The 24,246-nt window shown below is 41.8% G+C and overlaps 3 protein-coding genes across 10 annotated transcripts; 2 read left to right on the top strand and 1 right to left on the bottom strand.

Annotated features, from left to right (window-relative positions):
- Positions 1-1,565: 1,565 nt before the first annotated feature.
- On the bottom strand, positions 1,566-15,017 carry tymp (thymidine phosphorylase). 6 transcript variants are annotated; one of them, XM_035424448.1, is made up of 14 exons: positions 14,535-15,017; positions 12,594-12,770; positions 11,672-12,018; positions 11,064-11,179; positions 10,658-10,895; positions 10,279-10,428; positions 9,604-9,806; positions 8,994-9,092; positions 7,740-7,869; positions 7,164-7,282; positions 6,893-7,055; positions 6,049-6,276; positions 4,653-4,793; positions 1,566-3,168 (listed from the first exon to the last, which is right to left on the bottom strand). In XM_035424448.1, the coding sequence occupies exons 6-14, from the start codon at positions 10,415-10,417 to the stop codon at positions 3,020-3,022; spliced, it is 1,371 nt and encodes a 456-aa protein (XP_035280339.1). In that variant the 5' UTR covers positions 10,418-10,428; positions 10,658-10,895; positions 11,064-11,179; positions 11,672-12,018; positions 12,594-12,770; positions 14,535-15,017; the 3' UTR covers positions 1,566-3,019. The 6 variants fall into 6 exon arrangements, with proteins under 6 accessions (XP_035280339.1, XP_035280341.1, XP_035280342.1 ...); XM_035424450.1 differs by having other exon boundaries at positions 11,837-12,018; positions 14,535-14,612; XM_035424451.1 differs by lacking the exon at positions 11,064-11,179 and having other exon boundaries at positions 11,837-12,018; positions 14,535-14,612.
- Positions 13,247-16,976, top strand: odf3b (outer dense fiber of sperm tails 3B). 3 transcript variants are annotated; one of them, XM_035424456.1, is made up of 8 exons: positions 13,247-13,339; positions 14,021-14,096; positions 14,356-14,479; positions 14,790-14,993; positions 15,090-15,191; positions 16,035-16,156; positions 16,305-16,445; positions 16,653-16,976. In XM_035424456.1, the coding sequence occupies exons 3-8, from the start codon at positions 14,362-14,364 to the stop codon at positions 16,743-16,745; spliced, it is 780 nt and encodes a 259-aa protein (XP_035280347.1). In that variant the 5' UTR covers positions 13,247-13,339; positions 14,021-14,096; positions 14,356-14,361; the 3' UTR covers positions 16,746-16,976. The 3 variants fall into 3 exon arrangements, with proteins under 3 accessions (XP_035280347.1, XP_035280348.1, XP_035280349.1); XM_035424457.1 differs by having other exon boundaries at positions 14,021-14,111; XM_035424458.1 differs by lacking the exon at positions 14,021-14,096 and having other exon boundaries at positions 13,289-13,339.
- Positions 16,977-18,413: 1,437 nt separating this feature from the next.
- Positions 18,414-23,270, top strand: rabl2 (RAB, member of RAS oncogene family-like 2). The gene is made up of 8 exons (XM_035424461.1): positions 18,414-18,917; positions 19,606-19,635; positions 19,924-20,003; positions 20,255-20,334; positions 20,568-20,679; positions 20,970-21,067; positions 21,245-21,328; positions 21,782-23,270. The coding sequence occupies exons 1-8, from the start codon at positions 18,811-18,813 to the stop codon at positions 21,860-21,862; spliced, it is 672 nt and encodes a 223-aa protein (XP_035280352.1). The 5' UTR covers positions 18,414-18,810; the 3' UTR covers positions 21,863-23,270.
- Positions 23,271-24,246: the final 976 nt, after the last annotated feature.

The raw sequence follows: 24,246 nt of genomic DNA, 5'->3' as shown, positions 1-24,246 counted from the left end.
GACCGCAGAGGGGCTTGGCGTTTTTTTTTTCATTTCACTCACCCGTGTTTGTTCTTTTGCAGCCACAGTTGAACAAAGTGTTGAAAGAAGAGTAAGTGCTTGGTTTAAAAAAAAAAAATAAATAAAAAATGTACTTGCTAAAGTGCATTGCAGTACAGATGAATAGAAGACACTTACGCAGACTGCAGAGTGAGTTACAAACGTGACCCAGATAAAGGTTTAAGCAACAGACTGAGGCCAAGCAAAGTCCTCAATGTGTCAAAACTGATGGGAGTAGTCATTACTTAAATCTACAACATGACATTAAAGTGAGAATGAGCATGTATTGGTTTGAGTAGCATAATCTCCTCCTTAAAAATGAGGTTTACAGTATATTTCAGTTTTGAACGCATTTGTAATATTTGGTCCTTAACATAAAGCCAATAGTAAGTCCTTAAAGGATATATGATTTTCTATTATTTTGATTGAACATTCTCATCCAGATTATTCTTGGCCTCTTGACCTGGGCCATCCATAATGCTGATGAACAAGCCCTGACTGGATCATTTACTAGTTACGGTATGCACCAGGATAATGTCATGGGCTGAGCTTTGAGCTCTGTGCACCTTCCTGGAAATTTTTAACATTTTTTACATTCTCTTTAACTTGTGCATCACAGCCCTGTCCAAACATCAACACCCAGCGACTGAGCATTCACCAGGGTTTTAACAATCAGAGAAAGCCCAGCAAACTGACATGTGTTTCAAAAAAAAAAAATTCACCTTACACAGAACTTGGAACATGGTTCCCGTTAAAGTTAAAAAAAAAACCCATTATGGAAGACGTACTTTTCTTTTCAAATGCATTACTCAACGAAGAGTTATGAGAATGTAAAGCAGTCGTTCTCAAACCTTTCCTTGCATGTTGATGGTTGCTTAATGATGCCAAATATGGCTGAAGAAGACCTTGGTGTTAACCTTTGACTCTGTATTAAAAACATGACTAGAGCAGCCTTCTTTCATTTATGACGGGGGTGGGGGGGGGGGGTCTGATCTTACCTGCAATGGGCCGGCGTTCTTTGGTTTTAGCCCCGCACTACGACACCTGATTAGACTAATTGACTAACCGTGGTCTTCAATCACATCATTGATAAGTAGACTCAGGTGTGTTAGAGCTGGACTAAAACAAAGACCAGTACGTACGTACAGCGGCCCTTTTGAGATAAGATTGGACACCCCTGGTTTATGGAAACTCTGATAAAAACCTATCATTATGGGATGCCGGGGAACTCAGACACCTCAGGGATAGATTACTTCAAGGCCCTGTTATCTGGCTGCTGCAACGCTTCACTGAAGAATATCCAGCTTGTTCAGACTGCAGCTGCATATGCGTTTGGACTAAAGATGTGCATGAATCCCTACGGGGTGGGATCGAATCCAAAGGGGGACGCAGAGTCCGTGGGGTTTCCTCACGTAAATGAAACGCTTGTGCTGAGAACCAAAAACCATTAGACCCTGTAGCCCTCCAGGACTGGAGTTTGACACCTGTGATCTAAACCACGCCATTTTGGTCCTTACCCTCGGAAGTGTAGTGAAGAGCTTTCATTATTTTTGAACAGAGAAGAAATTAATTAATTAACTGTGAATAAATTCTGTACAATTGATGTGTTTACATGTAAACAGGAAGCATAACATTACTGTACAATCTGCTAACATAAAACAAAAACTCCAGAAAGCGAACTAACTATCCCTTTAAGGTTCTGCCCTTGACCTTCCAAAGCTTTACAATAGATACACCGGTGTGTCAGTCAGATATGGTTTCACCTTACCAGCCAACAAGGTCACTTTGTGTTCAAGATAGAGGCCAGTAATCCTGGGAATATCAATGAACATTTTCCTACAGAGCCCTGGAACAACCTAACAAAGCATCAAAGGGGGTCGAACACAGTCAAGCAATATTTATGTCGACAACAAATCTTCCCAGTCAGGCTTATAATCAGTTGACGTCAGGATACGGAGCTGGAGAAGCCTGTGGCCGTACAGAATCTTAACTACCACCTCTCGACAGCCTAAGCCCCATTTTTTCCAGGCAGGTTCTTGGGTTGGAGGGGGATGTTTATTGCCCCATTCGCATGACTACACGCACACATTCTCTTGTCCCAACAGTTGCACTGCTGTAGAAAACCGTGGTGGGCCGGGTCAAATCTTTAACCCGTGTCCCTGTTGCTACCCGTGGGGTTTTCCCCCTAATTGCCCCTTTCTTTTCTCATCTCCCTCTCCCACCACTGGGATGTTTTCCATCTCCGGAACCTTCCGGCTCCCCTGGCCCCCTGCTCGTCTATCCCACCCCCACCACGCTATTCAGGAACTGTCACCTCCATGCGCCCGCTTTCAATCAGCCTGGCAACGAAATTCAATTCGGAAACCTGATTGCTTATTGGTCACTACGAAGCCACACCCACAGCGGGCCACGGAGAAGGATGGGCTCCCCCTGTCAAGCATATTTCCTTTCAAGGCTGCTTCCGATTAGCCGATTGAGGAGGGCTTTCCTTGTCACTGCTACCTTTCGCTTGCTTTGGCTTGAATTTTCTTGTGGGGGGTGGGGGAGGGGGTGGTTTTCTAGCTAACTAGGACATAGTCAGGCTATATCCAGGTAGAGCCTGAGCTATGCTGGTGTTAACCTAGTCTGTTCACATCAAAAAGGTCTCTCAACCTAGATTTTATGCACCCTCTATGTACATGTCTAAAGTCCAGGTTTTGCTCACTAGGTAACCCACCACATCAAATGTGCTCCTGGGACAAGAGCAGTCACTTTCATCCCAAACAGTGAATGGGTGAACATCATATTAACTGATTCTCATTGGCTTTCCAGTACTTAGTCAAAATACTAGCAGCGACTGTCAGTGAATATCCATTTAATTAGCTGTCAGATTACAGATTACAGATTATTGGTTTGCGATTTTCGTTGCATTGAGGCCTTGGTTTGATTGTCCCACGGCAGAGAGAGAGGACGGCGGCTGTTCCACACCAGACCAGGAGCGTCATTCCGGAGGGATGAACTCAGAGACTAGAGGGGTGTCCTGGGCACGGTCACAGTCCAAGCTCCCGATCACCAGCGCCTTCTGGAAGCGGGCCTGGAGCTCCGGACCGAACGGCCGGCTGTCGAAGTGGACCCTGGCCCAGCGGTCACCTAAAACCCAGGGAGGCCAAGTCAGCGAGCGACCCCGACGTCACATGATGCAGAAATCAACCCCGGCAGGCCAGGGGTGCGTTCAAACTGAACCCCGAGGGGGCCGCAGCGTCAGCTGGGGTTTTTTGTTTTTTTGTGGTCGTGGTTTCCTTTCAATCAGCTGCCAATTGAGGCCTTGAGCACAAAGGGCCTGTGTTCATAAAGATTTTAGAGTACTGTTATGGGATCAGCTTTGCTTTTAGCTCGTACTGGATAAGGCTAGGCTGCGGGCCAGGGGAAGCTGATCCGAGATCAGTACTTGTTTTTCCTCTGAGAGGTTTTTATGACTACGGCCCAAGGTGCGTGGATTCCTCGGCCAGTCAATGACTCAAATGTGCCGAGAACACCCCCAAAAAAAACCCAGCAAGTCACATCTCCAGGACTGGAGTTTGCCACCTACGCTGTAGACTCCACCGAGGTGACTCTAGCACAGTTAGTCATCCAGCCGACTGAGCAATCCTGCTTAATGACACAGACCCCCCCCCCGGACTCTCTCTCCAGTCTTTCAAAACATGGATTGAAAGCCCATCTGTTCAGACTTGCCCACAACTTGCGCCAGTTTCCCCCGCCCTGTGCTTACTGTCTTTCATGCCATTGTTGTACTGTTTATACTGTAAGTATATCTGACTGTACTGTACTCTCCACCCCTTGGATGTACTTCTGCTTTTGCTTCTCCTATTTTAATCTGTGCTCTATGGTGTCTTTGGGTTTTCGTGAAAGGTGCATTCCAAATAAAATGTATTTATTATAATTATTATTATTACCACCATACTTCCCTGTAGGGGTGGTGTTTCTTGGGGCACATGCAATGTTAGGTGTGCAGCCAAAAGCTCTGTCTTGGTCTCGTGTGACCACATGCTGGGACACTCTTTGGCAAACTTCAGACACCTCTTGAGATGGTTCTTGTTTTCAGGTAATGGCTTTCTGCCACCCTCCCACACGGGCCAGTTTTCTGAAGAGCTTTCTAGATTTTTGAGTAGTGCCCCTTTACTCCACTTTCAGTCAGTGTACTCTGTAGCTCCTTCAGAGTGATTGTTGGCCTATCGGTGGCTTCCCTCGCGAGTTTCCTTCTTGCTTGGATGCTGAGTTTTTGAGGGACAGCCTTTTCTTAGATATTATTTTGTACCGAATATTTAAATTTATTACTAATTTATTCATTTGTATTATTTTACCTCTAACACATTCATTCACTGAACCAATAGAAGCAATCTTATTCATTTATATATATTTTTTTATTTCAATAAGTGATTTAAGGTCAAGGTTAAGGTTTACTTTATTGTCTCCCAAAGGAGAAAATAGTCTTTGTTTATTTTTTATTCACAAGCGTTAAAAGTTTACTTTCAAACGTTTACTTTTAATGCACAAATAAGGACTTCACAGACATCGCTAATGCACTGGAATCGTGATACTCACGAGAAAGTTGTAGCCTGAGAAACAAAGCTTACCTTTCTTTACCTTCATCCCCGCGGTGACCAGAAGCTCCGCCCCGACACTGTGATTGATTGGCTCTCCTGCCTTTGTGCGCCCTGCCCCCAACTTGTGAAGCACTTCGGCGATTATAATGGCATTTACCTCTAAAACTGTACCTGCAACACAAGATGCAAAGAGGGCTAAATACAAGAATGTACAAACAAAGGGCAAACTAGAACGAACTCCAGGAACTGCGTAGTTCTGATTCTGGATAGTTCCTGCCCTCTTCTAGCTCCTACAACCAGCTGGAAAAGGGTCGTTAGAATGAAATATGTTTCACCCTTTAACTGAAGAAAACGGTGGTCAAACTGTCTTATAAGCTGAGCTTAAGTAATAATGCGGTTGTTGTGTGTTCCGTGTGTGTAAACGGGAATGTAACTATTTAAAAAAAAACAACAACTTTTAAACACTGAGCAGGGATTTAATTGCGGAGGAGTGCTTTTGGAGTGACGTCTGGATTTAAAAAATTCAATTCGATAATGCTGCCAACTGTTTGTTATCCATTTTGATTGGTTACAGACAGTCCTTTCTCCCTCCAGGTTGGGTGCGCCGCACTTGGCATTCAGGGCGGTTGAATGGTAATGGGTGGTGCATGGGCGTGCTTTGTGAATGGTAAAATGGTAAATGGACTGCATTTATATAGCGCTTTCATCCAAAGCGATTTACAATTAATGCCTCTAATTCGCCAGAGCAGTTAGGGATTAGGTGTCTTGCTGAAGGACACTTCGACACGCCCAGGGCGGGGTGGCTGGTGATTGGTAAAATGGCACAGAGTCAGTTGGGTGGCACCGCTCTGCACCAGCAACGTCCGCGTGAACTGGCAGGCACGCGAGACACCACCTGTATTTGAGCGGCACTGCTGTTTTTTTAATTGATATTCACCAGGTGCACTTAATCCCCCTGTAGCTATGCAAGTTGCTGTCTGTTTGTGTATTTTAAGGAACGCCCACTACACGAGGTTTACCACAGGTGCAACTGCTTTGACTATTTATTCTAATTGTGTGTGCTGTGAGGGTGGTTTATTGGTTTTATTATATATATATATATATATATACATATATAAAGGTACCTACTTTATTAAATTGTTTGCCAAATCTGTCGTGTCTATACTTCTGTTACTGAGGTCCCATACCAGATTGTGTTGTCCTTGCTCTTAGTGTGTATTACATGTATATACTGCATAGTCCTTTGAGTACCAATAGGTCCTTAGTTGTGCTTCTTGCAAAAAATGTCAGGAAAATTGGGTAAAGATCCTGCTCTTTTTGTGAGCACGTTTCCTGTAGCTTCTGTATTGTGAATAAAGACGTTTAAGTCTAATAAAATACATAAATGCTTTCAATAGGGTGGTTAGTGCTGAAACTGGATGTATACCTTCCGCCTGTGCTTCTAGCTCCACCTCCGATTTGGCCCGTCTCAAGACTCGGAAGTAGTCCGCGTCCGTGGAGCACAGGATGCGGGCGTTCTCTGCAGACACCCCCTGGGCCTGCAGCATGGCCTGGAACTTGCGCAAGGCCGTCCCGTCCGCCAAGGCCCGGCCGATCTCCTGCTCCCCGCTCTCTGGGGTGGGAGCCTTCCCACTAATCCACAGCAGGCGTCCTCCTGGGGAGGGACATGAGCGTGTAGACGTGAGTGACGACCAGTAAGTATGACGACCGGTAAGCATGACGACCTGTGAACATGACAACCTGTAAGCATGACGACCAGTAAGCATGACCACCTGTAAGCATGATTACAAAGACTACAGAGGTTAATCATGTCTGTGGGGCTATGTTCATACATCTTTCAGATGTTCTACTTTCTGGACATTTCTGTCCAGAAAATAGAACATCTACTAAAAGCTCTTTTTGCTTTGTTTTTCTTTTGGTCAATTTCATGATTGATGTGGTTTGCAGGAAATAAACTGCAGATTTATTTCGGGCAGTCATTATTCACATTCCAAAGTCCGGGTCCAAAGCCGACCAATCAGAAGCCTGAATCCCACTTCCCTCCTCCCTTACCAGACCAGGGTCAAATACGTATTTGTTTTGGATTCAAATACTTTTCTACACTTTATTGATCTACACTTCTACACTTGTCTGGAAGCAATGAAGTAGCCTCAAAAACTCCGGCATCTGGTCATATTGGCATGCTCAATCACACCATGCAAGATCAACAGAGCACAGAAAAGTATTTGAATCCAAAACAAATCCGTATTTGACCCCGGTCTGTTCCTTACCCAGACAGGTGACCAGCCCCTGCAGGTCAGGAGGTCCACGGCCCTTCAGGCACTCCAGGGACTCCAGCACCTCCAGGGAGTTTCCGATGCACAGCCCGATGGGGTTGTCCATCCTGCTGAGGGCGGCTCCAGTGCGGACGCCCAGTTTGTTCCCCACTGCCACCTGCAGCGAGGGGGGGGGGGGGGATTGAGGGTCAGAGAAGTTAGTCAGAAATGTGACTTCATGCCCTACGGTTGGACCCGACGTCTGCGGCAGCGGGTTCCACTTTACCAGGGACTGCGCCATCTTCCTGGCGCTGGCGATGTCCTTGAACACAGCGGCCTTCCCGTACTTCACGTCCAGAATCAGGGCGCACAGAGACTCAGCCCCTTTCTTTGAGATAATCGACGCTGCGAACGGATAGGCACACAAACGGTTAGCATGCGCCATTCTGTGACTGGCAACAAAAAAAAGAAAAAACATTCCTGTGTGACAAACCAAAAGTAAAGAAAATCTGTGACTGGATTAAAACAACGCACTGCTACAGAGTACAACACACAGGGTATTGGGTTCATTGTTTCCTCAAATGTTCTCAAAGAGAAGCTAAGTTTTAATATAGTCTTTAACACGGGTAATATGTCTCTTCGATTGCTGAGGTGGCAGGTAGTGGCATCTCCATATTCTCCAACACGGGCAAGATGTTACATTACATTGCAGGCATTTGGCAGACGCTCTTATCCAGAGCAACGTACAACAAAGTATATAACCATAACCAGGAACAAGTGTGTCGGAAAAACCCTAGAGAGAAGTACCGTTCCAAGATGTGGCAGGTATGTGGAGTTTGAGCGTACCTGACCTGCCCCTCACCTGTAACGAGTGGCATGCTGTCCACAGTGGCGGTGGCATCCCTAATGGCGTACAGCACCTTGTCGGCCGGGACCAGGTTCTCCGTCTGACCCACAATGCAACAGCCGACTTCCTCTAAAATCTTCTTCATCTGCAGTTGTCAAAGGAAGAGCTGAGAGACAGCAATGTGCCGGATGACAAGCTGAGATCTGGCTGTGTTTAGGGTCGTATTTACGCGTTCACGCGTTAGTTAGAAAGCAAACGAACGCAGGAGAAAATAACCCGGGAACTACGAAGTGCAGGAGCAAGAAACAAGCCTGAGGATTTGTAAGAAAGCAACCGAAAACCGAGCAAAGACTGAGCAAACACAGCAAACTAAAATACAGCCCAGGTGAGGCTAATGGCTAACGACAAACAGGTGGGGAAAACTAATCAACCAGAAAAACAATAATAGAAAAAACTAACGAGGGAACAAGCTAAACAACCAGACACACTCAGAAAATAGGTGTGGACACATCATAAAGAGAAGCCAAGCAGGGGAGAGCATGGGCAGGCCTAAGAAGTTCAGAAGTTCACCGGGCTCCAGGAGCCATGACGCTAACCCACTGTATGTACTGTCACTGAAGCCACAGGGAAAAGAAGATAAAATGGGTGCGGCAGCTCTGCAAAAACCCAGACAGGGAACAATGTGAACTTTAGAAATGCATCCTAAATAGAAGAGCTGATCTATCTTCTAACAGCATTCAGCAAAAGGTACCTTCTGACTTTCATGGCTCAGACAAAGCAGCTCCGTATTTGGCCGAGATTACTATTACATAAGCAGGTGTTCATCATAAGACAAAGGAGTATGGGTGAATGCCCAAATTCGTCCCTCACTGTCATGCACCTACGAATGAAATTATTCTGTTCTCCTGCATGTATTGTATTAAAATAACACTTAAGAGCAGAGTAGAGCCCAGCTGCAGACCTGTTTCGGATGATTTGTTTTTGTTTTTGTTTTGCCAGATGTAGACTGTGTGAGCCTGTTTCACTGCAAGCTCTTCATTCCTCCTGAAGGTGCAATCAATCGTCAGGTCAATGTCCGCACAGCCCTCGGTTCAGACAGACGTGTCGGTCACATCAGATTAGATTTAAGGTTAACCGCTGTGGTGTGCGTGTGTGTGTGTGTGTGTTTATTTTGTTTGTTGAGGCATATCAAACATTGAAAGCAAAATCGCTAACGCCATCCACTCCCGTGACTCAGCGTTGAGATGTACCACGCGTGTTTGCGCTTACCTGGCCAACGGACTGATCGATGCTGAACCCCGGAATGGACTCCAGCTTGTCCAGTGTTCCACCTGTGTGAGCCAAGGCTCTGCCACTGATCATGGGCACCTGCCAAACACACCTCACGTTGCCAAGACTACATGGGACAACACACTTCCGGCCAGTCACAGCTTGAAGCATAGCCAATACAGCCAGGTCAACGTACAACGTCGTTGATCCTTGTTTTTTTGGAATTTGTAATATGTACCAAGAATGAGTATTGAGATCGAAACCAGTTTTTATGTTACGAAAGTAATGCCTTGAATTAATTACACATAATTAGAAATAGCTGATTTTTAATTTTTTTTTATAAAAGCCATGGTGTGGAGGTAAGTTTCAGCTGTCTGCAATACCTTGATACGTCCTTGGACCTTTAGGCAAGTAATTTCTAATTCTAGTCAACATTCTTCTTTGAGCACAAAGACCACTTTCATGCAACTGGGCCACAGGTTACAAAACTGTGCATCCGCATGCAGTAGCTGCATGAAGCCGTGCTAAGAGAAACGTAGCTCACCACGAGCAGGCGCGAGCTCTGATTGGCTATCAGCAGCAGCAAACGGGCTCCAGCTACGATACCCACCTTACAGCCGCAGGCCGCTAGCGCCGGGGCCAGGGGTAGGCTGACCTTGTCTCCCACCCCACCCGTGGAATGCTTGTCCATCACGAGCCCCGCCCACTCCGCCGGCCAGGCGAGCACCTCTCCGGACAGCATCATCTCGCGCGTCAGTGCCAGCGTCTCCTCGGCAACCATGCCCTTCTGCCAAATCGCCATCAGCATGGCCCCTAGGGGGCAGTACACAGCTCTCGATCGACCTGCCTCCAGTCCTGCCCCAAGCTTGAGCAGGCTAATCCAAACACTGACATTTATACATATATATATATATATATATATATATATATATATATATATATATATATATATCCAAATTACCAACAAGGATCAACAGATCTTAATGGCACGTGAACAAATACATTTTGTGAGAATGTAAATGAGGAAAAGCTAGGCTGAGCCTTTATGTTTACTGGTGAAGGTGGTGTGTCTGCCTCAATAAACAGAGAGAGAGAGAGAGAGAGCATACAGCAGCTCAATGAGATCTCTAGCTGTTGAATGAGATGTGCTTTGCTAGGGTCGTAGCGAAAACCTACAGGACGGTAGATCTCCAGGAACAGGGTCGGCCAGTCCTGTCCTAGACACAACAGGGCAGTAAATCCACAACAGTGTGTTCATTACTATAAAATGATAATTGTACCTTACCTATCTGGGCTTCTTGAATTGTCCTGTTTTTGACGGCCAGCACGAACGCTCGAATCTCCTCCGAGGTGAACTGTTCCCCATCCCTCTTCTTCCGGATCAGCTCGGGGAAGCTAACCGCGTTCTCCATATGATTCTCCATTTGATTTAGACCTGCCAGTCACAGATTTCATAAACATGCATACGGTACACAGTAATTTACCTCTTTTATATGCACTTCTGATGATAGTAACTTAAAATAAATTAATGTTTGATACCGGGGCGTGAATAATTATTAATTTCATTTTGCTGTTATATGTATATATTTGGATTTGTACTCCACACTTTTAGATATGTTAAAGTGTCGATTCTAAGTTTTTATTAAAGGGTATTTTTTAGGCACCTTGGTTTCACCGTGTAGAAATGACAGAACTTTTAATACACAGCCCCTCATTTCAGGGCACCATAATGTTTGGGACAAATGGCTTCACGGGCGTTTCTGGAAGAGTGAGATGCATTCAGTTGTCTTCTTAATGCAGATATAAGAGAGCCTTTAGTATCCAGTAGTTCTAGGCCTTTGATCGCCTTTGGAGTATGTTATTGGCGTTTGCCAACATGAGGACCAGAGTTGTGCCAATCCACTATGAGGATGAGAAATAAGAAAACAACTGTCAGAGACAAAGGCTAAACCTTAAGCTAACCAAAATGATTTTTTTGAAACATCATTAAGAGAGCACTGGTGAGTTCAATCACAAAGGGCCTGGTAAGCCAAGGAAGAGCTCTACAGGTGATGACTGAAGAACTCTCACCATATTGAGGAAAAACCTCCAAACACCTGTCAGACAGATCAGAAATACTCTCCAGGAAGCTGGCGTTGCTCTGTCAGTATGTACTGTCCACAGAAGACAGAACTACAGAGGCTACACTGCAGGATGCAAACCACTAGTTAGATGCAAAAACAGGATGGGCAGGTTGCACAAACAGCCAGCGGCATTATGTTAAAAAAAAAAAAAATCTTGTGGATAAATGAGATCAAGATTCACTTTTACAAGTGTCATGGCAAGTGTTAAGTGTGGAGGCCAAAAGCAACTTCCAGAGATCAAAGCACCCCCCCCCCCCCACCACCAACAATTTTAAATAATTGTTATTCATTTTGATTATCTTAATGCAATTCTGTACTACTAGTACTGTATTACTATTATAACTGATGTTTTTCTTGTTTGAAATCCAAATCTATAACTTCAAAAACAAACTGTTAAATGAACTCTTTGCAATAAATTTACAATTTTGCATTTGCGAAATTTGCCATCCTATGGTGTGACACAACATCATCTTTGTGATGTCAAGTTGATTTGTTGCCTAGTCTTGAACCTCGCACTTCTTGTCTAAATCAAGCCTAGTTTCTAATTCCCCTTACCCCGATTCTCAGTGCCTTCCTTGTTTCCTTTAGATAGAACAGTTCTCCTAGTCACTTTTAGTTTTTGTTTCATGCACTTTGTTTCAGTGCTGCCCTGTTTGTCGAGTCTTTCGTGTTTATCTTAATCGCGTCTCGTTTCGTGTTCTCTCTTTCTCCCCGGTTTACCTCCCCAGCTCCAACCTTCCGGTCCAGCCGATCCTTCGCCAGCCTCCCAGTCCCCAGTCCAGTTCCGCGGCCGGAGCCAAAGGAATCCCTTCCAGCGCCACGCCAAGCCGGCTCCCGGACCACCTCCTCACCAACCCTCAGGGTCCCTGCTTCAATCCTGCCCTGGTTCCTACCACCCCCTGCTGTTTAATCAAACATCTCTTTCTGAATTCCATACACTGCTGTCTCTGTCCTGCATTTTGGGTCCTGCCAAGCACGGAACGTAACATTAAACCCTTAATATAATTAATTTTCTGTCACACCACATGAGTATGTTAGGATACAGTATTGAAAATTAAGAAAAGCTGAGATTAAAACTATTAAATTTTATCATCATAATTATAATTTATCATGTAGGCAACACTTTTCAGCAGCCAAGTCTGCGCAACACAACTAAATTTTTCGCATGACTTCCATTTGAAGATAATTTTTTTTAAAATGCTTTAACATCAACCACCTGTGTGCGTGTGTGTGTGCCTGTGTGAGTGTAATGCATATGATCATATGATCACAAAAATAACTAATAACGAAAAAATGTTCATGCCCTGTGTCAAGTTTTTAGTTTGTTATACATTGCCACATTTGTAGATCTAAAACTTTATTAACATGTTGCCGGGTTTACAGTTGGTTGATTGGGCTATGCTTCTAGCCATGACACCAACGAATTTTAGCAGTTGAGTACAAAAAAACCAAGATATTCGGGTGTAATTAATCTTACCTGCGCGTTTCTTACAGTAGAAACCGAAAGTCACAGTGTACAGACGACAGTCCCGAATCCACCTGGATACCGCTATTTATCCAGTCTACTCTGGCCAATCAGGATTCACGGGCGACAGTTTCTGTTTTTGTCATTTCCATCAATGAGCTGTTAAACAAAACCCTTTAGCATCGTATCCTGCAAAAAGAAATACATTAATTAAAATAATATAAAATACAAAAAAGAATAAAATTAATTAAAATAATATAAAATACAAAAAAGAAGAAAAATTACTGCCTTTACTTTATTATTTGTAGTATGCTGACAGTAAGAAAACGTTTTAAAAATTTCTTATGCTTTATTTTCTTACTTCACTTGCTCCGATTTTACGCGGATTAGCTTTCTAAAATGTTGAATCGCAGTGCCCTCTGTCAGATTTCTGTAGCAAGTGTTCTGAATATTTTACCCCTGAACACTTTTCAAGCACCACTACCAAGAGTATCAGCATTAAATTAGATCGGATGAATATAACTATATAGAATCTTGTAATAATTTGTTACAAGATAAATGTAACAAATAAGAAACACTTAGGACTTATTTTTTAAAAGTCACTGAGCAGGAGATCCCGCACGTCACTCAAAGCTATCGCCATGGTAACTGTGCGCGTTCATCACCAAGAAACAAGTTATAAACAATCAGAGCATTGTGTGGGGCCAGCTCGGCATGCTGCAACCTCCAGAGTGCTGAGCCGAAGATATTTTTGACAGGTTTTCCATGATTTTTTTAAAATTATGAATAGACGGTTCTATTGTTTCTGGAAGATAAATAAATGCATATAGTAAATATATTGATTAGATTAAATTGAATGATTTATACGTTTTACTATGTAGCTAGCATGATAAATAGGTATTTTGACTGTAGCTAGTAGTCTAATTTAGCTAGATTAAACATATGCTGAGCGGACATTTGTGGATGTCAAACTCATTATTAATTTCATTGAATTGTATTGCCTAGTCTTGAGATTATGTAAATTTTGTGATCCAGCTAGCTAGCGAGTTAACGTTAGCTTTCCACGAGCACCGTTAATCAACCGTAAACAAAACTTAAAAACTTGTGTTATCGAAGTAATGAGCAGTTAAGATGTTAAGTTTTCACTGAGATTTGGTTTCAGATTTGATGCTCAACTTTTAAACGACTGTTAATGAAGGAAACGTAAAAATCTTAACATGTGCTGTGTTCAACTATTCAACTAGGCTGGAATACTAATTAGCAAACGACCTGAAGCCTGTTTATTGTAGGTCTATTCCACTGTTTAATACCCCATCCCATATGCTTGCAAGTGACGTTATATTCCATAGCAATTACCATGAAGCATAACTTAAAAAAAATTTTTTAGCCACGTGTTATTTATATAAAAGAATCACGGGGTGCTTTTTTCGGTTCACCAGGTGTTCACATGGGGCGGCGTTGACTTGTGCTATTGGTTTGCTGGACCCGTTTTACTCCATTGTTACGTCTGAAACGGTAGAGTACATCACAGTAGGTACACACCTTGAAAAGTGTCAGTCATACTGTTTATCCGAACAGTAATACTTTTTCTTTCATTAGTACACGTCTACCTGTGAAGACAGCATTTACAGGGATTGGGAAATGTTATTTTAAAACTTATTTGTTCTCGTTTGAATTCAAAGGTAAAACTTAAAAATAATTTTTAAATGTGTGACTTTATTGACAATTAGTGCATTGTCAGTGTAACTTTATTATTTTCCTGTTCCACTTTCAGGACAAAATGTCAGATGGTGAGACGGATGCGTGGGTAGGCGTATGGAGGCCTCACAAGCCAAGAGGACCCATTGCTGCCCTTTACAGCAGTCCTGGACCAAAATACGCCCTTCCTGGTAGCACAGGTATAATGAGCGATGATGTCATGCTGTCGATTGATCTTGAAGTCAAATAATTTACCTTTTAGTTGACTGACAATATTCCGCATTGCGATGGCATTGGGATCCCAGGCAACTATATGGTCCACTTTATGGCTCCCTGCAACAAGAAAACAATACAGAAAATAATGAAATTACTTTAAAATTGATGGGTTAGTAAATGAGACAAATCCCTGCAGTGATTTTGGACTATTGCACATGAATCGCTAATTTACCTTTCAAGCTTTACGTGATTGCTGTTGTGCTTTTTCTTCATTTTTCTTTAAAAAAAAAAAAGGAAATGATTTTCATGATCCGAGGAAACTAAAAGCACCGGCATTCAGTTTTGGCATTCGTCGCAGTCAGCTATCATCAGACCTCTCCCCTGGGCCGGGCTACCTTGTCCCAGCCAACATCACCAGGATAGGACGAAGTGGAACACCAGCCTACTCACTTTATAGCCGTCCCAAAGATTCCCTCCGCTTCCAGACTCCTGGGCCAGGCCAGTTGCATACGATGCTAAAGGCAAACCCATTTTATTCAAAATATTTCTGCTTCAGGGGTGGGTTATTCATAGCAAATTCCTATTCTTTCCCAGGCAAATATGCTCCAGAAAGAGCAGGAAAGTCTGCATTTTACAGTTCCCCTGCATACTCAATGTCAGCACGGACAGGAGGCTTCTTTAATCCTACATCCCCAGGTAATAAATTCATTTATAATATATAGCCTAAACATGCCTCTTTGATTAAGCCATGCATCAATACTACATTGAGAGTGAGGGTAGCTGCCCACAAAATTCATGACTTGGGTATAATGTGAATGCTAGTTTTTGTGCAGCCAATTTTCTTATTCAAATAAGGCTGTGGAAAATGTGCTAAGTTTCCATCTTTCTTCCTTTAATGCGTTACTACAGTGCAGATTTGGCTCATTGTCAATCAAAAATTAGGTGCCTTATTTCAGTTTAATTTGAAGGCAACATCACATGCATCCTTCACCAGGAGGGATATCCCCATAGGTCTTTGTGATTTCCTTAGGCTTCTCACTACCGTTAAGTCCTGCAGACATACTGAAATAATAAACTGGTGAAAAGTTAAACTTTAAAAAGTAGCTGAACTAGTGGCTAGTTATGTAGTTAGTTGCAACATAAAACTAATTTTCTTTTACTTTAAATAGAGAATCAGGACAATTACTGCTACAATGACAGAATCCGTATTTATTTGCTTGGGTCTCTTGGTTGGAAAGAGAAAGCAGTCAGCTGTAACACTAAAAACACTGATCTTGTGTGGGTATGAGAACGCTCTGTGACATCATCCTGCCTTCAAAGTGTGTCCAAAGTTCATCGCCTTTTGAGGTTCCTTTTCCGTGAGGCAGCTGCCTTCTAATTGGGACACAGCCAATGTGTTTTTTAGCACGTTTTAAAACTGTTTTTGGAATACAGATAAAATTATCCTTAAAATGTATTCCACAATGAAGTTCTCTTTTGATAGAGGGCACATTGTGTGTACTGAATGATCAGTAGTGTTTTCCTTCTTGTGGTAATCAGGACCTGCTGCTTATACGTTGCCCTCCGTACTGGGAACCAGCACTGTGAACAAACCCTCTGCCCCAAACTTCTCCCTCACTGGAAGGAGCAAGGTTGGCAGCTTTCATGAGGACCTTCAAAAGGTAAAGGACATAACCTACACCCAGCAAGTATCACACTAAACAGTATGCATGCATTACATACCCTTCAGTCCTGAAATTGTGCTGTTGTGTGGGAAGTGCTTCAGTGTGTCATGAATGCGAGTGTAGTATTAATTATTTTATCATACAGACACCAGGGCCTGGAACTTACAAAATGGTGGAACCCAGCAGCTACAAATACAAACCTCCCCAGTACAGCATGATTGGCCGCAATATGATGCCTGGAGATCTCACAGAGAAGCCAGGACCTGGAGCCTACCGGCCAGAAGTAGTCAGTATTATACATGAACACGTATATCTTATTGTGGTACAGTACATATTCAAGCCAAAATACAGTTCAGCCATTGCTGAAAAACAAAATTTAAAGTCAAAAGTTATAAATTCATATAAAGTGTATTTTGGCTTGACTGAACTTGGCCTGACAGGCTGTTTTTAGCTAAAATCCCAAACTAAGTTATTCATTTCTCTTTTTTCCCAGGTCACTTTCACAAGGAGGAAATCCCCATGTTTCTCTTTTGGAATCCGACATTCCGAGTTTTCTACTCCTGTCTTTTTGGACAAAGAAGACTAGTCTCCTGCTGCATATATTATCACTTTGTCATGAGTGTAAAGACATCGCTCAACAATGTGTTGAAGAAAAAAAAAACTGCAAAGCATCTCATGATTAACACGATTGCTGCTGAGTATTTGTGATTGTAACAGAAAATCATAACTGAATCATTTCTAAGAGGACTAACCCTAATGCTGTGCACCTAATACAAGCTAAATAAATGCAAGGAACTGGCTGAAGCCAGGACTCATACTTTGATGGCATGGTTTTGTTCTGTTTGGAGGAGAAAAAGAAAATACATTAGGCAAGATGAGAAATGCAAGTTGTCAACACCTTCCTTCTGCAGAACCAAAAAATAAATAAAATTTAAAATGCAAAGCACTTCATACACAGTACAATTCAGCTTTAAGTAGAGTTAAGAGTGGTTCATTTTTCTACACCTTGTCAATACAAAATGTTATGATATTCTTTCAAATCTAGTAAACATAATTTAAATGTTGTCTGTGGCAGATTATGTCTGAATAGTGTAATGTCTTAGGAGAAATATAAAAAATATTGATCGCTCTTATTTGGTGATGTGATTTGAAAAAAAATACATTGGTGTAAACATAGCATCACAATTGGAATGTGGAATGCAGAAATTATGCTAAATGTTCCTCTCCATAAGTAAGTGATTGTTTAAATTAATGCATTCATTTATATCCACTGTTGATTCCTTTGATTTTCTCAAATATTGATCATTGATATGCGCTATTGATTCATTTGATTTTCTCAAATATTGATCATTGATATTGATCCACTTTTGACAACATCACAGTCTAAAACACCCTCACCCCAACCCTAACCCTTTATTTTGGAAACACTACTGCCTAAACCTAAAACCCTATTTTTTTTTAAATAGTCTTACGAGCAAATTGTATCTTAAATAGTGGCTTATCCAGAAAATCATAACTAAGTTAGGAGCTGGGTCAAAAAACCAATGGCAGTTGAGAAAGTAGGACTCACAACAGCTATATGTGTAAGGCATAAAAACAAATGGACTGGGAGTAATTGATTGAGCCATCTGGGAGTGAGTGGACCAGCCCTGAACAAAAGTCAATTCCCTGTGCCATGGTGATATCAACAAGTAGCTGGAATGACTTGGAGAAGCCAGGGACTTCACCACCATTAACACGGGCAAGGGCTACTGGCAGATACCCATAGCTCCATAGTCAAAGCCATGCACCACCATTTGAATGGTAGCCTATCAATTTACAGTCGTAAATTGAAAATATATTTGAGGATGACTCCTAGTGCGAGAATTAGAGGTAGAGTTTGAATTAGTTGAATTATCACAACAAAATTCTCAAATGTTTTTAAATTCATTTAATTGATTTTTTATTTTAATTTTAACTGGACAACGCCATTTTGTAATGTACACAAAGGTCTGACAAAATATGTAAAAGATGCATAACGGCCTGGCAAGTTCCTAAGCACAGAGCCCCGAATATAGTTGCACGAGGAGATGAAATCAAGTGAAATCCTTCATCGTACACACACAAAACAACTGTTTTGGCCCAATCGCTTATACACTATAAAACTAAATTTATATTTTCTTAAAGTCCAAAGCGTGGAATATAAAAGCCATTTAAATTAGAAATCATATCTCAGGCAATAATGCGAACAGCTAATTTCCGGAAAAGTGGTCCTAGTACAAGCGTCTTTACGTTGCATAGAAACCGCCACTGGAAGAGATGATAACAGCAAGACTAGCTAGCAACACGAGATTCATTGTTCTTTCATCTATTTAGATATTTATAAAGAAAAGATTTCATAATATACATGGAATACACTACCTGACTGATCATACAACCAGAACATTAGATTGATTCATTCAACCATGAACTAGCCAGCGTTCGAGCTAACTAGCAAAGCAAACGCATTCGTAAACGGTTTAACGTTAAATCAGCTAGCTAACAACTAGCGCCATCAAGCTAATCGCATCAGCGAGTCCTGGCTATCCGTAGTTAAATTACGTTTGCTAAATGATAATACATTCTCGGCAGTGGGCTATTTTGCCAGAGTCTGAGGAGGACGAGAGATACATATGGCTAGGGGAACAAGTGACCTCTCCGAATTGGATCAGGAGAAATACGACGCAGATGAGCGAGTTAAGATAATTTGTCTCGGAGATAGCGCGGTTGGAAAATCCAAGTAAGTTACCGGTTACCAGTAGCATCCAGCTTGCTGCATAACTCATCTATTACGTTCTACAGGCTATTCATAAGTAAGTTAGACCTTGGCCTGCTTTTGCATATCCTGGCTAGAAACAGTAGCCAGTAAGCAATGGTTAGATAACGTCAGATACTAGCTACATAGAAACATTAGCTATCTAGATAATTGCCTTATACATTTGGCGAACGCTTTGGGGATAATAGCTAGTGCTAGTGCTGACAAGCAGTGAATAAAGTGGGTGTGCGAATTTTGCACTTACATTCACATGTTGTCCAGGTTCTGTCACTGCACTTCTGGATGAACACTCAACAGACAGTGGTAGACTGCTTCCATTACATTGAGCTTACGTTACTGAACATTCTAGTATGGCACTGACAAGGATTCCCTTGCTCAGTTTGGACTCCCACCAGATTGATCCAATATATTAATAAGATTGACGGCAAAGGTTCTTTGAAATCTGAACAATTACCCGGAGGACGGTCTTTTCATGGACAAATTCAGTTTTTTTCCGTTGGGAAATATATCTCAAACTGTAACTGTCTTTTCCAGATGGTTAAGAGAAATTGTCTGGGGTTGAGACTACAGTGACCATAATCCATTTTGGGTTAAAATTCAGCTTTAACTGACTGCTCCAGTTTCAGTATGTTTGTTCCCATTTGTCTTTCAGATTGATGGAAAGATTCCTCATGGATGGATAGTATCCTTTCAGATAGAGATCCCATGAATCATTTAGTGTTTCAGTATGAATTTGCAGGAGGTTGTATAGTCATTTTAGTACATACCAGGAGGGATCTACATTAATGGTCCGACCTACAGGCCTGTCATATGAGTAAGATGGAAAACAAACCAAAACATAAAAGATTTTTTTTTCTTTTTAAATGTAAATCTACTAATGAAGAAGCTTCAGTAAAATTATATAGTATGGTATGATGCAGTATTATGATTTCAAGCCTAAATCTGATGATGATCCTGAACCTTCGCCCAGTCGCCCAGAGCAGCTATCCACATACGCGCTGACGCTGTACAAGTACACAACCACCGTCGACGGGAAGGCTGTACTAGTAGGTCAGTTTGATGTCGGCTTACTCCTTTTCATTTGCAGGTGAAAGAAGGTGTGAGGTGGACTGTTCTAGAGTGTTTTACCTTCTCTCTATAATAAACCTGCTAAATTTGCTTTGTCCGTAACTTCAAAGATGGCACCAGGACTTGCAATAAGTAACAGTACAGATAGAAACCTTTGGCCAGACCATAGAGTGCAAAACACTCTCATCAACTGTGGCTTGTTGGGGCTGTCAATGCATTTTTCTGTGTTTTAGACTTTTGGGACACTGCGGGCCAGGAGAGATTTCAGAGCATGCATCCCTCCTACTATTACAAGGCCCATGCCTGTATCATGGTGAGTGTTTGTCGGGCTATGGAGCATCAGCCCAACCCAATACAAGGCTGGAATGCATATGTGTACCTATTAAGAGATACTGAACAGTATGTTCAGTATCTGAAGAAAAATGAGGCAGTATCAATTTATGTTTAATCCGATTGATATTGGTTTAATCAGTCCATTGGACTTTCAGTATTTTCCTCAGTGGATTTGTATCCTAATTTAAGTAAACTTCCCTCTTTTTTTTGTAGGTTTTTGATGTCCAGAGGAAAATCACATATAAAAACCTCGCAAACTGGTATAAGGAGCTGAGAGAATACCGACCAGAGATCCCCTGCATAGTTGTTGCGAACAAAATAGACGGTGAGTGGTTCATTCTAGATCACTTAAGTAGGAACCATCTCTGATGCAAACAGAACAGGGCTTGAAAATGATTTGGTGAAGGGGCACATGCATTTCTGTACATTTGAATTGATATAATTAATATTCCGATATGAATTAGTCTTGAACATGTTTGACCAATGCGACCTTACCATTACATGTTTAGCATTTGTTTTTCAAACAGAGTAGCTTCATACAAAAAAGAACTTAAAATGAAGTAGTGTAAGCTATGGCTATCTGGGTAACTGTGTGTTTCCTGTGCTCTGTTCCAGCTGATTTGAAGGTGACGCAGAGAAACTTTAACTTTGCGAAGAAGCAGGGTCTGCCTTTGTACTACGTGTCTGCTGCTGACGGGACCAACGTGGTGAAGGTGAGAGCGGCGATGACGGGGTCACGTTCTGCTCACCGCTGCGAAAAGCTTGTTTATCGCTTACCGCGAGAAGAGCAAAGACCGAATGAACGTCTTTGCTGGAAGGAATGAGATGTGTTCACTGGTGAATAAAGCTGTGTGAGAAGAACCCTAAAACTAATGTTTCCTTTTTCGTAGCTGTTCAAAGATGCAATAAAGCTGGCGATGTCTTACAAGCAGAACTCCAACGATTTCATGGATGAAGTGATGCGGGAACTTGAGGTATGCATTTACTCAAATGGTGAAAGACAAGAATAGAATTACTAGTCTGTTTATGGAGCAATCTTCATGCACAACTCTTTTTTTTTTTCCATTAACCCTCCTGTTGTCTTCATACATTGCATGCATCCCGCATCCACAGGGCCCAAAAAGGACCCACCCTTGCTGGACCCTCATGCTAAATCCTCTTCATTGACTTCTAAACCCTAAATCCATTATTTTTCATGTAGAAACAGCCTGTCACTCATCACGAAAATGGTGAATAACTGTTTCCGACTTCACAGTCCAGAGAGACTATAGTTCTTCTTTGTACTACATTCATTTTTACTACAAAACACTCATCATAATTGATATACAAGCATGTGTATACTCACTGAGTATATACATGTTTGAGTTTTTTGTAGAAGTAAATTGACATGATAATTATTTATTAATTGTTTTTTTTTTTTAATGCAGAACTTTGAACTTGAACAAAAGGAGGAAACTTCAGACAAAGAAGACAACGTCTCCAAAGAGGAGAAAGACCAGCTGCCATGAGAAGCCCTTGGATTTGACCATGTACTGAGCCCTGACGTTTCCAAGTGTACATGAATGGATTTCATTCCCTCTCCGAAGGAAAGGAAATGCAGACATGTCCATATTTTACATATTGTACAGGCTGTGTTAATGTCCAACGTTAATGGCCGTTGAGGTGCAAAACCCGTGGCATACCTCTCCCTCTGTTTGTGTGCTTCGACGTGGAATATCAGCATCCCTCACTGTGAAAATGAAAACTCTACCCTCCCGTGTCTGCAGCTCATTTCAAACGTGCACTGTGTATGCATTACTTCTGTGTTCAATCCAAGCGCAGTGGTCAGTTTAATTTTGTACTAAATTCAGTAGACTTGCTGGAAGATGTAGTGAAATTGCCTTTTCGTGTCATCAAATGTTCATTCGTGTTCTGGTATATTTATCGACCATTTTCCAGGACTGGATGTGTGTGGTTGTCTAGGGAATTAAGCTACATTTAATGGACTCCCATTGTATTTAAAAAATAACTTGATAATAATGTGTGTACTTTGTAGTGTTGTAACATAGATTGCAATATCTGTGTACGTGCAATATTTAAACAATTTCTGTGTAATATCATGGTTAGGTTTTTATTAAGGTAGCTATTGTTCAAATTCAGACACACTAATAATCATATATACAGTGCTATTACAATAGACATATATACATAATAGCACTGTATACATGTGTATTATCATAGATATATTGTAATCTTATGCTTGAGATTTATAAATGAATAGGGTCACATAACATTGAGAAATTCATTTCACACCTGGACCAAAACAAATTCAGTTCGTTTTTTTTTTCTTATGTTATTTATTGCATTGGTATCGGAACTAGTACAGGGATTCTGAACCCTGGTACCGGAATTCCACAGGGCCGACTGGTTTGTTTTCGTTGTCAAACAACACTTGACGGAACTCGAGAAATTCGCGCAACCGACTACACTGGGTTCACCGCGCTTGGTTTGGTGGATCACGCATCGGTTGCTAGGTTTAAAGTGAAAATGAAAACCAGCAATCCCTTGTGGGGCTGGGGACCTGTGCACTTGTACATTTTGTTACGCTCGTGTATACTGTTCTTTGTAATTCACTCTGGACAAGAGTACCTAACGAATGTAATGAAATTTAAAGTGAAGGTTGTCGATGGTGGTTACGAGATTACAAGAAAGCTGGAACCACCGTGGCTTGTTATCCTAGGTTTTTGCAATTTCCTTTGAAGCATAAATAAAGAGCATTCTGTGTCATGTAACTTTTACTGTGTACAGTTATAACTTTATGTAATGCCTTGTGGACCAATTAATTTATGGTTTTTATGCGGTTTGGTATGAAAACAACCTGCTTTTAGAAATTGCGGTCTTGAGCCTCTGTAAAATAAAAATAAAAAAGAGAACAGATGACAGTAGCACGACGGTTTTAATTATAAATTTATTACATAATATAACAAACATAGATCTCTGCGGTGTAGTATCACAACATCAAGGTCCGAGGGCTTTGCCATACACCCCAAATTTATGTTCATGTACTCATTTGAGTAATATCTCATACAAAAAGTGACAGGAATGGTTTTATTAAAAAGAGCGACGCTCCGGCGGGTGTCGTTACTAGCTACTCGCGCCGGTTCTGTCCCGAATAAGGCAGAACGCCAGCGGCTCGCGCAACTACATGCGTGCCCGGAGCGCACAGGAGCGCGATGGACCAAGCTGACGAAATGACACGGCCAATGATCAGAATGAATATATGACGCGGATTCCGAAAGCATAATCTTTTTCATCCAATTAAATGCTTGAAAGTGGCAGGCTGCTTGCACTGTGGGATCCTTTAAACGTACAAATACTTAGATACCGTGTCTTAAACATTGAGCTAAAGATAAAATGCTGTTACAGAACCAGTTCAAACAATGTTTAAACCAAGATGTGACAGACTGTTCTGGAACCTGGAAACAAAGTTTTGCTTATTCTTGAATTTGTACCGTTCCATTCCAATTACATCAGTCTCCACAAATCTATATTCTTCACAATCCATTTCTTAATTTTTGAATAGTACGGATATTTTCATTACCCTGACCATAGAAATGAGACACCCTCATTTAACACGGGTGTCATCTCTTTGCCAGGCTACTGGCAGTACAATTACATGGTAATCAGACAGGTGGCAACACTGCTTCTTATTTTTAGTATTTGTAAAATTGTGAATGTGTTACCATCATGTTATCTGTAACATCTTCCTTCAAATACAGCCATCTTTATGGAGAGGGTAAACAGTATTTATCTTTTTAAATTCAATACTAAATTGTCCTTGGTGGCAGTATAACATAACGGTTTGGGAACTGGGCTAGTAACTCTGTGGTCGTAGGTTTGATTTCCAGGTTGG

Source organism: Anguilla anguilla, chromosome 7 (genome assembly GCF_013347855.1).
Source record: "Anguilla anguilla isolate fAngAng1 chromosome 7, fAngAng1.pri, whole genome shotgun sequence".
In the NCBI taxonomy this organism is placed as follows: Eukaryota; Metazoa; Chordata; class Actinopteri; order Anguilliformes; family Anguillidae; genus Anguilla; species Anguilla anguilla.
This window is presented reverse-complemented; position numbering and strand designations above follow the sequence as displayed.

What these genes read in the sequence shown, in the direction of transcription:
- rabl2 (XM_035424461.1), top strand. Translation starts at nt 18,811, where the DNA reads ATGGCTAGGGGAACAAGTGACCTCTCCGAATTGGATCAGGAGAAATAC. An exon ending in ACGGGACCAACGTGGTGAAG is followed by an intron (nt 21,068 to 21,244) that starts GTGAGAGCGGCG and finishes CCTTTTTCGTAG; the next exon opens with CTGTTCAAAGATGCAATAAA. An exon ending in AAGTGATGCGGGAACTTGAG is followed by an intron (nt 21,329 to 21,781) that starts GTATGCATTTAC and finishes TTTTTAATGCAG; the next exon opens with AACTTTGAACTTGAACAAAA.
- tymp (XM_035424448.1), bottom strand. Translation starts at nt 10,417, where the DNA reads ATGGAGAATCATATGGAGAACGCGGTTAGCTTCCCCGAGCTGATCCGG. An exon ending in AATTCAAGAAGCCCAGATAG is followed by an intron (nt 9,807 to 10,278) that starts GTAAGGTACAAT and finishes ACTGCCCCCTAG; the next exon opens with GGGCCATGCTGATGGCGATT. An exon ending in TAGCGGCCTGCGGCTGTAAG is followed by an intron (nt 9,093 to 9,603) that starts GTGGGTATCGTA and finishes TGTGTTTGGCAG; the next exon opens with GTGCCCATGATCAGTGGCAG.
- odf3b (XM_035424456.1), top strand. Translation starts at nt 14,362, where the DNA reads ATGTCAGATGGTGAGACGGATGCGTGGGTAGGCGTATGGAGGCCTCAC. An exon ending in CTTTAATCCTACATCCCCAG is followed by an intron (nt 15,192 to 16,034) that starts GTAATAAATTCA and finishes TGTGGTAATCAG; the next exon opens with GACCTGCTGCTTATACGTTG. An exon ending in TTCATGAGGACCTTCAAAAG is followed by an intron (nt 16,157 to 16,304) that starts GTAAAGGACATA and finishes TTTATCATACAG; the next exon opens with ACACCAGGGCCTGGAACTTA.